Source organism: Dendrobates tinctorius, unplaced genomic scaffold (assembly GCF_039654945.1).
Source record: "Dendrobates tinctorius isolate UK_male_01 unplaced genomic scaffold, ASM3965494v1 ptg000075l, whole genome shotgun sequence".
Classification (NCBI taxonomy): Eukaryota; Metazoa; Chordata; class Amphibia; order Anura; family Dendrobatidae; genus Dendrobates; species Dendrobates tinctorius.
In genome coordinates, this window is record NW_027361743.1 from 8,396,036 (window position 1) to 8,408,791 (window position 12,756).

The 12,756-nt window shown below is 45.8% G+C and overlaps 1 protein-coding gene across 1 annotated transcript in view; it reads right to left on the reverse strand.

The window, feature by feature from the left end:
• Positions 1–12,756, reverse strand: part of PIWIL4 (piwi like RNA-mediated gene silencing 4) — a 275,269-nt gene that overhangs the window by 121,144 nt on the left and 141,369 nt on the right. The window contains exons 11-12 of the mRNA XM_073582971.1: positions 7,595–7,712; positions 447–558 (exon numbers count right to left, since the gene is read on the reverse strand). Of these exons, the coding sequence (XP_073439072.1) occupies positions 447–558; positions 7,595–7,712 (230 nt within the window). The remainder of the gene's footprint in view (positions 1–446; positions 559–7,594; positions 7,713–12,756) is intronic.

Below are 12,756 nucleotides of genomic sequence, written 5' to 3' on the forward strand. Positions count from 1 at the left end.
AGCTTTTTTTCATGGTCATTTTGATTATAGCTCTCAACGATTAAAACAGTATTCTGTTCTCCAAAATTATTATCTATTTACTGGATAGGTGATGATTGTTGGATCAGGGTGGATCTGGCGCTTAATTGGCCGTCGTTGGTCCTGACAAGGATGCCAGGCGCAAAAGTGAAGACCGGCTGAGATGGAAATCCAGATGGATACGGGACTCTGGCAGCACTAATCGAATTGTTCAATCTTTACGTGAAATCCATTTTAGTAACTACGCAATATTTTATATGAAGGCGCACAAACTGCCCGGGTGAGGGAAGAATAAGCAAAAAGTGGAGGTACAGATAATGGCAGGGCTTTCTGAATACTTTCCTGACGAGCATGCATCAAAGAGATATGTGATTAAAGGCTTTATTTTTTTGAGCTGAAAAATAAATGTTAAGGTTTCAGTCACTTACAATATTATCCCTCAAGCAGATCTTTTCAGGGGGCACCACGCGTCCGATGACGGGCAGCTGTCTCTTCAGTGTCACACCCCATTTTGCCAGTTCGGCGCTCGCCTCCCGGCTTCTGTGGAAAAAGATATAAAAAAGATTGATCAGCACATTAATAATGCACATTGTTACTTCTGTCACCGACCGGCCTTCCTTTCTGGCAAAACCAAAGTATAGGAAGGTGGCAAGAAACAGGATCTGCTCATATCATTAAATATATATGCTGCTCCAGTGCCAACTCATAAGAGGTTTGCTAAGTGTGGAGGGCATCCTTCTCACTCAGGGGCAGCCAATAAATCCAGTGCATAAACAGATAAACGAGAAAGGGGAATGTATCAGGGACATGCCATCATGAGCTGCCGTCACCGGCAGGCATTTTACCCATGAGATGAATTGCAAGAAATGTTATCAGAACAATTACATTTGTTTATGGCGGTCGATGACAAGACGACACAAGGAGGAGTGTCCAGGATCACAAAAAAGTTTCTGTACTCTAAGACAATGGGGATAAGCTGCAATACCAGGGACGGCCACTGATGGACGCTGCTTCTGAGGGAAAATGTTATTTTAGTTTTTCTTGTGGCTTGTAGATGCCATCTCTGTGACGGTTGCACTGTGTTGCATTTCTCAGTGGCAGCAGAAGCTGGAAAGATGTTGAAAGACTCAACACGCAAGGAACAACAGGGTTCCCAGTAGTTGGACAGCCACCAATCCACACAAAATTGTTGATCACAGCCGGCACGGCTTCCGGAGGAGATGGAAGAAGCTTGTTAATGGTTATAGGAAGCAATTTATAGCCGAGATTTATTCCTAACTATGTGCAGCCAAATATTAAGGGTGCAAACAAAATTGTTCGGACTATTTTGGATGTCTTGTGTGAAATTATGTCCAATTTGCCTTTTTTTCTGGATATTTTGGGGTTGTTTCAATACACACAAAGAAAATAAACATGTGTATAACAAAACATATTGTGAGGTAGCGCTGTCATTCGGGTAGGGGATACTCGCTTGCAGCCACAAAAATCAGATCCGGTACGGGTTTTCCATGAAACAAGCATAGTCCATGCGGTTTATTCAGCAGCGTAAACCAAAGCAAGCAACATAAAGTTCACTTAACGGCATAGCATCCATGACAGAGCTTTCCTCTGTCAGCAATGTCCAATACGCAGGCTTTTCAGCCTCACAGCTGTATCTCACCCTGTCACAGTTCTCTCATGGCTGCTTCTCCATACTGCAGACATTCATTCCCTCCAGGGAACTCTCAGGCACTTGCAGCCATTAAACACAGCACCCACACGTGCTGTCAGGAAGACAGACATCTCTTTGCACGAGACCTTCCAAACGGACCAATCGGGTCCCTGCATTTACCTCATGTGACCTACCCTGGCCACATTATATGGTCCATAGCCACGCCCACCGGGTCACATAACTATGACCTCATCACAGGTCCTTCACACACACATATACACTTTACAATAGCGTTATTAAACACACACCCTGGGTGGCTTTGTAGGTAACTAGTCCCTGACACATTGAACCAGCACCTCAGCAGTATCACTACTGATTGACACACTCAAATCTCCATCTCAAGGCCACCCACCTTGAGATACATAACGGTCATTCAGTATCTTGCCATTCATTCACTCTCCTGGGACATCCATAAAGCGCCCCCTAGTGGACACAGTGGTCACTACACCACATTATGTAATTGTATAATATTCAGGGAGAAATGCTTCATTTTCTGGAACAAAATCAAGGGTGTCAACACTTTTGGTCACATAAATAAATAAATATATATATATATATATATATATATATACATATATATATATACATATATATATATATATATATATTAGCTGAAGAGACCGGCGCTGCCCAGGCATAGTAACTAACTGTGGTTTGTTATAGCAAATTATAATTATCCTCCATCCCATAGACCCATGCCCATATACCCATCATACGTATCCTCCATCCCATAGTCGAGTGCTCATACACCCATCACACATCCTCCATCTCATAGTCCCATGCCCATATACCCATCACACATCCTCCATCCCATAGTCCCATGCCCATATACCCATCATACATATTCGCCATCCCGTAGTCCCGTGCCCATATACCCATCATACATATCCACGATCCCATAGGCCCGTGCCCATATACCCATGATACATATCCTCCATCCCATAGTCGAGTGCTCATACACCCATCACACATCCTCCATCTCACAGTCCCATGCCCATAAACCCATCACACATTCTCCATCCCATAGTCCCATGCCCATATACCCATCATACATATTCGCCATCCCATAGTCACGTGCCCATATACCCATCATACATATCCACGATCCCATAGGCCCGTGCCCATATACCCATCACACATCCTCCATCCCATAGTCCTGTGCCCATATACCCGTCATACATATCCTCCATCCCATAGTCGAGTGCCCATATACCCATCACACATCCTCCATCCCATAGTCCCGTGCCCATATACCCATCATACATATCCTCCATCCCATAGTCGAGTGCTCATACACCCATCACACATCCTCCATCCCATAGTCCCATGCCCATATACCCATCACACATCCTCCATCCCATAGTCCCATGCCCATATACCCATCATACATATCCTCCATCCCATAGTCGAGTGCTCATACACCCATTACACATCCTCCATCTCATAGTCCCATGCCCATAAACCCATCACACATCCTCCATCCCATAGTCCCATGCCCATATACCCATCATACATATTCGCCATCCCATAGTCACGTGCCCATATACCCATCATACATATCCACGATCCCATAGGCCCGTGCCCATATACCCATCACACATCCTCCATCCCATAGTCCCGTGCCCATATACCCGTCATACATATCCTCTATCCCATAGTCGAGTGCCCATATACCCATCACACATCCTCTATCCCATAGTCCCATGCCCATATACCCATCACACATCCTCCATCCCATAGTCCCGTGCCCATATACCCATCATACATATTCGCCATCCCATAGTCGAATGCCCATATACCCATCACACATCCTTCATCTCATAGTCCCATGCCCATATACCCATCATACACATCCTCTATCCCATAGTTCCATGCCCATATGCCCATCATACATATCCGCGATCCCATAGTCCCGTGCCCATATACCCGTCATACATATCCTCCATCCCATAGTCCAGTGCCCATATACCGGCCACACATCCTCCATCCCATAGTCCCATGCCCATATACCCATCATACATATTTGCCATCCCATAGTCGAGTGCTCATACACCCATCACACATCCTCCATCCCATAGTCCCATGCCCATATACCCATCACACATCCTCCATCCCATAGTCGAGTGCTCATACACCCATCACACATCCTCCATCTCATAGTCCCATGCCCATATACCCATCATACATATTCGCCATCCTATAGGCCCTTGCCCATATACCCATCACACATCCTCCATCCCATGCCCATATACCCATCATACATATTCGCCATCCTATAGGCCCTTGCCCATATACCCATCACACATCCTCCATCCCATAGTCCTGTGCCCATATACCCGTCATACATATCCTCTATCCCATAGTCGAGTGCCCATATACCCATCGCACATCCTCCATCCCATAGTCCCGTGCCCATATACCCGTCATACATATCCTTCATCCCATAGTCGAGTGCTCATACACCCATCACACATCCTCCATCCCATAGTCCCATGCCCATATACCCCTTACATATCCTCAATCCCATAGTCAACCATTATGACATCATAATGAGCGGCGGGGCTTGCAACCTATGATGACATCAGCGTCGCCACGGCAACAATTATGACATCATAATGAGGGGCGGGACTTGATACACACACACTTTTTCCCCATTATGTAGACAGGGGTAAAATTGTTTGGTGAATTGGAAAGCGCGGGGTTAAAATTTCGCCTCACAACATAGGACACTCTCGGGGTCCAGACGTGTGGCTGTAGCTGCGACGGTGCGGATGCCAATCCCGGACATACATACATACATACATACACACACATACAGTTGTGGCCAAAAGTATTGACACCCCTGCAATTCTGTCAGATAATACTCAGTTTCTTCCTGAAAATAATTGCAAACACAAATTCTTTGGTATTATTATCTTCATTTAATTTGTCTTAAATGAAAAAATACACAAAAGAGAATGAAGCAAAAAGCAAAACATTGATCATTTCACACAAAACTCCAAAAATGGGCCAGACAAAAGTGTTGGCACCCTCAGCCTAATACTTGGTTGCACAACCTTTAGCCAAAATAACTGCGACCAACCGCTTCCGGTAACCATCAATGAGTTTCTTACAATGCTCAGCTGGAATTTTAGACCATTCTTCTTTGGCAAACTGCTCCAGGTCCCTGATATTAGAAGGGTGCCTTCTCCAAACTGCCATTTTTAGATCTCTCCACAGGTGTTCTATGGGATTCAGGTCTGGACTCATTGCTGGCCACCTTAGAAGTCTCCAGTGCTTTCTCTCAAACCATTTTCTAGTGCTTTTTGAAGTGTGTTTTGGGTCATTGTCCTGCTGGAAGACCCATGACCTCTGAGGGAGACCCAGCTTTCTCACACTGGGCCCTACATAATGCTGCAAAATTTGTTGGTAGTCTTTAGACTTCATAATGCCATGCACACGGTCAAGCAGTCCAGTGCCAGAGGCAGCAAAGCAACCCCAAAACATCAGGGAACCTCCGCCATGTTTGACTGTAGGGACCGTGTTCTTTTCTTTGAATGCCTCTTTTTTTCTCCTGTAAACTCTATGTTGATGCCTTTGTCCAAAAAGCTCTACTTTTGTCTCATCTGACCAGAGAACATACTTCCAAAACGTTTTAGGCTTTTTCAGGTAAGTTTTGGGAAACTCCAGCCTGGCTTTTTTATGTCTCGGGGTAAGAAGTGGGGTCTTCCTGGGTCTCCTACCATACAGTCCCTTTTCATTCAGACGCCGACGGATAGTACAGGTTGACACTGTTGTACCCTCGGACTGCAGGGCAGCTTGAACTTGTTTGGATGTTAGTCGAGGTTCTTTATCCAACATCTGCACAATCTTGCGCTTAAATCTCTTGTCAATTTTCTTTTCCGTCCACATCTAGGGAGGTTAGCCACAGTGCCATGGGCTTTAAACTTCTTGATGACACTGCGCACGGTAGACACAGGAACATTCAGGTCTTTGGAGATGGACTTGTAGCCTTGAGATTGCTCATGCTTCCTCACAATTTGGTTTCTCAAGTCCTCAGACAGTTCTTTGGCCTTCTTTTTTTTTCTCCATGCTCAATGTGGTACACACAAGGACACAGGACAGAGGTTGAGTCAACTTTAATCCATGTCAACTGGCTGCAAGTGTGATTTAGTTATTGCCAACACCTGTTAGGTGCCACAGGTAAGTTACAGGTGCTGTTAATTACACAAATTAGAGAAGCATCACATGATTTTTCGAACAGTGCCAATACTTTTGTCCACCCTCTTTTTTATGTTTGGTGTGGAATTATATCCAATTTGGCTTTAGGACAATTCTTTTTGTGCTTTTTCATTTAAGACAAATTAAATGAAGATAATAATACCAAAGATTTTGTGTTTGCATTCATTTTCAGGAAGAAACTGATTATTATCTGACAGAATTGCAGGGGTGTCAATACTTTTGGCCACAACTGTACATACACACACTTGAGCTTTATATATTAGATAATATTATATTATTTATTTACCCATTTCATCCTCGGTGCTCCACATCCCCTATCCTGCCTGCTGGTCCGCTGTATACCTTGGTTGCAGGGGTCGTGTCTTGTATACAACACATGTCACCGGCCTCAACGGTGGATGACAAGAGACGCCTGTGTTTGGCTGCAATGATCACGTAGGGTATCCAGGACATAACAGCAACAGAGAAGGTGAACAGGATACCAGCGGAAAAGATCGGGGGCACAATGTCACCATGTGGGGTAAGAAATGGGTGAGTGTATATTACTTATTTTAGCTTCACTGCTGCCTGTGTGCAAGTCTGTAATTAACTTTTGAAAACCCTTATTTTTCAATTTTATTTTTGTTGCATTTTTTTCTTATTTTTCTATCTTTTTCTTACTCCCGTCTTTTTCTCCTTTTTAATCTTCTCCCCATTTTGTTATTTTTTTGTGTCTTTTCCTAATTTCTATGGATTCTCTCAGATTTCATCTCCTGGGCATTGGTGTTTTGCATCTGTGGCTATCTCTGATTTCTATCCTTGCATCTTATTCCAATATGTTGGTTCTTACATCATCTTTTCCTTCCACTAGGTACATTTATTTTGATGTCTGCGTTTATGCGGGGACATTTTTACTGATGTCCCAATCACGAAGGACGCTGGTCGCAGGCCGCTGTGACAACCAAGCGCCAATAGAATAAACACATATATTGTCAGTAAAAGTCAGATCTAGAAAAGAATAAAATTAACTAACCCGATTGTTAAATATCGCAAAAGGGGAAAAAAAATGCAAAATGCAAAAATTGCGCTTTTTTTTTTTTTCCATCGCTGAAGTTCTTCAACAAGAAGCGATCCAAATATTGTGTCAACCCTAAAATGGTTATCGATAAAAATGTCAAGTTGCCCCTCAGAATACAAGCCCTCACACAGCTACATCAACAGAAAATAAAGTTACGGGACTTGGAAAATGCCCCTCAAAAAAAAACAAAAATAAAACAAAAACATTTTTTTTTCTCTACAAATTCAAAATAAACAAAAGTGTGCAAGTTTGGGGTCGAATGGCGTCGTATGGACCCCAAAATGTCAGCAAATACATACATCTGGATTTAGATAAAATGCAGGTTTCCCTTTGGTACAAAGTCCCGGATCTTTGTACCCTTTACATTTTTAATGACCATACAGTGAAGGGTTGGCAGGAATCCTCTCTTTATACATTTAATCAATAGGAAATGATTTACTTAGCGCAATATTCCCCTTCCTCATCCTCCCCAGCCATAGTTAAGGGATACACGTGATTACTAAGCCTCGCTCAATAGTTTATCGGAGGTCATTCTTTTATAGGATTTCTGTAATGGAAACAAGTCAAAAAATAGTTGAATGAATTACTCCTGGATGTTTTCTGCCAGACTCTGCAGTCTCCTCTGCCTGAGCTCCGGGTTTAATTGTGTTTCCCCCGACAGGTCTTTCATCAGTCGGTTGTCCGAAAGTGCGCGGCTCGACAGTCCTAGTGAAACGGGAAGAAATTGGCACCATAAACAAGGTATTCACGGCAAAGTCTGACACATCTATGATAAGCCTGCGCTCAGGGAACAGATAACGATGCTGTATAAATACATATGAAAGCCATCTTTTATCACGATCATTTCCCCCGTCTACCGGGGGAAACCATCAAGTAAAAATCACCTGTGTGTATGGAGCCCGTCTACGTATGGTGGATGCAGGGTGTGTGTGTGTATGAAGCCCGCTCCATGTATGGTGGATGCAGGGGGTGTGTGTGTGTATATGAAGCCCGCTCCATGTATGGTGGATGCAGGGTGTGTGTGTATGAAGCCCGCTCTATGTATGGTGGATGCAGGGTGTGTGTGTGTATGAAGCCAGCTCCATATATGGTGGATGCCGGGTGTGTGTGTGTGTGTATGAAGCCCGCTCCATGTATGGTGGATGCAGGGTGTGTGTATGGAGCCTGCTCCATGTATGGTGGATGAAGGGTGTGTGAGTATGGAGCCTGCTCCATGTATGGTGGATGCAGGGTGTGTGTGTGTGTGTGTGTGTGTGTATATGAAGCCCGCTCCATGTATGGTGGATGCAGGGTGTGTGTATGGAGCCCGCTCCATGTATGGTGGATACAGGGTGTGTGTGTATGGAGCCTGCTCCATGTATGGTGGATGCAGGGTGTGTGTGTGGAGCCCGCTCCATGTATGGTGGATACAGGGTGTGTGTGTATGGAGCCTGCTCCATGTATGGTGGATGCAGGGTGTGTGTGTGTGTGTGTGTATATGAAGCCCGCTCCATGTATGGTGGATACAGGGTGTGTGTATGGAGCCCGCTCCATGTATGGTGGATGCAGGGTGTGTGTGTATGGAGCCCTCTGCATGTATGGTGGATGCAGGGTGTGTGTGTATGAAGCCCGCTCCATGTATGGTGGATGCAGGGTGTGTGTATGGAGCCTGCTCCATGTATGGTGGATGAAGGGTGTGTGTGTATGGAGCCTTCTCCATGTATGGTGGATGCAGGGTGTGTGTGTATGGAGCCCGCTCTATGTATGGTGGATGCAGGGTGTGTGTGTGTATGGAGCCTGCTCCATGTATGGTGGATGCAGGTGTTAGGAGCCCGCTAAATACACGGCGGTTCCTGGCTGTTTTACAGTGGGTAAGGAAAGTATTCAGTCCACTTTAATTTTTTTCACTCTTTGTTTCATTGTGGCCATTTGGTAAATGCAAAAAAGTTCATTTTTTTTCTCATTAATGTACACTCCGCCCCCCATCTTGACTGAAAAAAAAACAGAAATGTAAACATTTTTGCAAATTTATTAAAAAAGAAAAACTGAAATATCTCATGGTCATAAGTATTCAGACCCTTTGCTCAGACACTCATATTTAAGTCACAATCTGTCCATTTCCTTGTGATCCTCCTTGAGATGGTTCTACTCCTTCATTGGAGCCCAGCAGTGTTTAATTAAGCTGATTGGAGCGGCGGAACGCACTAAATAAAAATAAATAATAAAATGCGTTCGCCGCTCGGGGTCCACCGTGCAGTAGGTGTTACACTGCTGCTAGGTAATGACAGACGAGCAATATGGCGATATAATGCGCACGGGTTCAACTTCACACACAGAAGTGCCGCAACAAAAACATACAAAAAAGCTGAGCCTGTTAGTGTCACAGGCCTCAGATAAATGCACACACGGTATCTGGTCACAGGAGCAGGACCTAAGACAGAGGGGCTGCGTCCGTCTAGACCTACCGTGTGTGCGGCGTCGCTACTGCGAACGCCAAGAAGGGCTGCAACTGCAGCGCGGTGTAGGACACTGCCGCTGGACGACACAGCTACAAAGCAGGCGCAATGTCGGACGCTAGCGCAGAGGTGCGGTGTGCACAGTGGCCTAAGGCTTGCCACAGACTGGCGCTGACTGCTGAACTAATTCCCTATCCACATGCGTAATATCAAAGGGAAGGGGTTTCTTAATAAGTCAGTCACCAGAATAATACATCCGTCACCATTCACACATAGCAAGTATAGTCTATACTAGCGCATGGCCAAAAGGTAATGCACGCTTTTTATAGCCGTGCGAGACCTTCCAGATCTCCGAGATGGACCAATGAGATCTGGAGCAGGACCTGGGCACATGACTCCCGATCTCCAATGGGAGATTGCCTCGTGAGCATGCCCAGTAGGAGCACAGAGGAACTTAGTCTCTGGAGCGGTCTGCTGCAAAGTAATCTTCTCTGCAGTAGATAGACAGCAGGAGACCGCAGAATGTGAGGCTCTGGATTCCTGCAGCGCAGACGCAGAAACCAGACGCCTAACAGGGCTTGGTTTGTAAAGGCACACACCTGTCTATATCAGACCTCACAGCTCACAGTGCATGTCAGACCAAATGAGAATCATGAGGTCAAAGGAACTGGCCAAGAAGCTCAGAGACAGAATTGTGGCAAGGCACAGGTCTGGCAAAAGTTACAAAAGAATTTCTGCAGTACTCAAGGTTCCTAAGAGCACAGAGGCCTCCATAATCCTTAAATGGAAGACGTTTGGGACCACCGGAAGTCTTCTAGACCTGGCCGTCCAGGCAAACTGAGCAATCGTGGGAGAAGAGCCTTGGTGAGAAAGAGGGATTTTGGGTTCTTATCGTAAAATCTCTTTCTTGGAGCCTTCATTGGGGGACACAGATAACCACGGGTGTATGCTGCTGCTGCTAGGAGGCTGACACTATGCAAAACAAGAAACTTAGCTCCTCCCCGGCAGTATACACCCACCGACAGGCACCAAGCACCTCAGTTGGTGAAAAAAGCAGTAGGAGAAGCAACCAAAAACCATAAACATATGTACCAACTCAACAGGGGACTCTCAGACCCAACACGGTACTACTTAAACAGGGAGGGTGCTGTGTCCCCCAATGAAGGCTCCAAGAAACCACCATGGTTACTTACCGGTAGCCGGTTTTTCCGGAACCCATGACAGCACCACATGAGAGAGGGATCCGCCCCACCAGGACAGGAACCTACTGAAACATAAGGGGCGGCACCTCTCCCCCGCTTCAGTTGGATTACAGAGCATTTGAGAGGACTTCCCGGTTAGTTACATATTTATCCAACACCACATCACACAAATACACCCGACTATTGTGCACACCCAAACGGTGAAAAAGGGGGGGAAATATACGGGTGCTGTCATGGGTTCCGGAAAAACCGGCTACCGGTAAGTAACCATGGTGGTTTTCCCTTCACCCATGACAGCACCACATGAGAGATTCTGGAGACTTCGAACACCTTAGGGAGGGACCACCGCTTGCAGCACCCTTCTACCAAAGGTCAAGTCAGCAGAGGAGGACAGATTTAGTCTATAGTGTCTTAAGAAAGTTGAGGGTGAGGCCCAAGTAGCGGCCTTACAAATTTGCTCTATTGATACCTCTGATTTCTCAGCCCAGGAGGTCGCCACGGCTCTGGTGGAATGAGCCTTGATGCCGTCAGGAACCGGGACGCCACTAGCTGAATAGGCTACACTAATGGCCTCCCTAATCCATCGGGCAATAGTCCCCTTTGACACTCCATAACCTTTCCTAGCACCCTGGAAGGCTACAAATAGGGACTGGGACCTCCTACACTGGCTGGTTATAGACATATACTCTACTAGGGTTCTTTTAACATCTAGGCTATGAAACTTCTCCTCCCCTGGGTTTTTCGGATTCTCGCAAAAGGAAGGGAGGACAATCTCTTGGTTTCGGTGAAAGTTAGTCACTACTTTCGGCAAGTAAGCCGGGTCTGTTCTCATAACCACCCTATCCTGGTATATCTGGGTATATGGTGGGTTGACTGAAAGGACCTGTAAGTCACTAACTCTACGTGCCGACGTTAGAGCTACCAAAATGATGGTTTTTAGAGTGAGATTTTTAGTTGAAATCTGCTGTATGGGTTCAAACGGCTCTTTCGTGAGGGCTTCCAGCACCAGATTTAGATTCCATGGAGCTATTTTCGGTAAGGAAACTGGCCTAGATCTGTGGCAAGATTTTATAAACCTGGCTACCCATCTGTTTGCTGCTATATTGCAATTGTATAATGCACCCAGCGCTGAAACCTGTACTTTGAGGGTATTAACCGCCAGGCCTAGCTGTAGGCCTGCCTGCAAGAACTCCAAGATGGACTCGATTGGGGGTTCTTGACCTAACGGTTTTCCCAGGAATTGTAGGAATTTTTTCCACGTTCTGCCATATATGTTGGTTGTTATTGGCTTTCTACCTTTCATTAGAGTAGTCACCAACCCCGGGGAAAACCCTTTATCTCTCAAAAGTGACCTCTCAAATTCCACGCCGTCAGATGGAGCCCCTTGACTTGTTTGTGGAATATCGGCCCCTGAGCTAACAAATCTGGAATCTCTGGTAGTACCCACGGGTCCGAGAGAGACATCATTTGTAGTAGAGAAAACCACGGTCTTTTTGGCCAGAACGGGGCTATGAGGATTACTCTGGCTTGCTCGTCTCTTATCTTTTTTACTACTGCCGGGATTAACGCTACTGGGGGAAAGGCATAGCTCAGCTTGAACAACCACGGGATTTGTAGAGCGTCCACTGCCCACGGGTTTTCCCCTGGGTTTAATGAGCAGAACCTTCTCACTTGTCGGTTGCTTTTGGTGGCAAAGAGGTCGATTACTGGCTGTCCCCATAACTGTACTATCTTCTGGAATATTACACGATTTAAGGCCCACTCTCCCTGTTTTAACTTGTTGCGGCTTAGAAAGTCGGCTTGAACATTTTCTGTCCCTTTGATATGCAGGGCTGTTAGGGAGGTTAGGTGTTGCTCTGCTTTGAGGAAGATTCTTTTGGCTTCGTCCATTAGGGAGTTTGACCTTGTCCCTCCCTGGTGGTTGACATACGCCACTGCCACCCTGTTGTCTGACATAATTCGGACGTTTTGACCCCGTAACATGGGAATGAATGCCTCTAGGGCCCTGTTTATCGCTCTCAACTCTCTTAAGTTGGAGGAAGCCTTCTGCTCTATGTGAGCCCAGGACCCTTGGGCCATATGTTCTCTCAGGTGTGCCCCCCATCCCGAGGA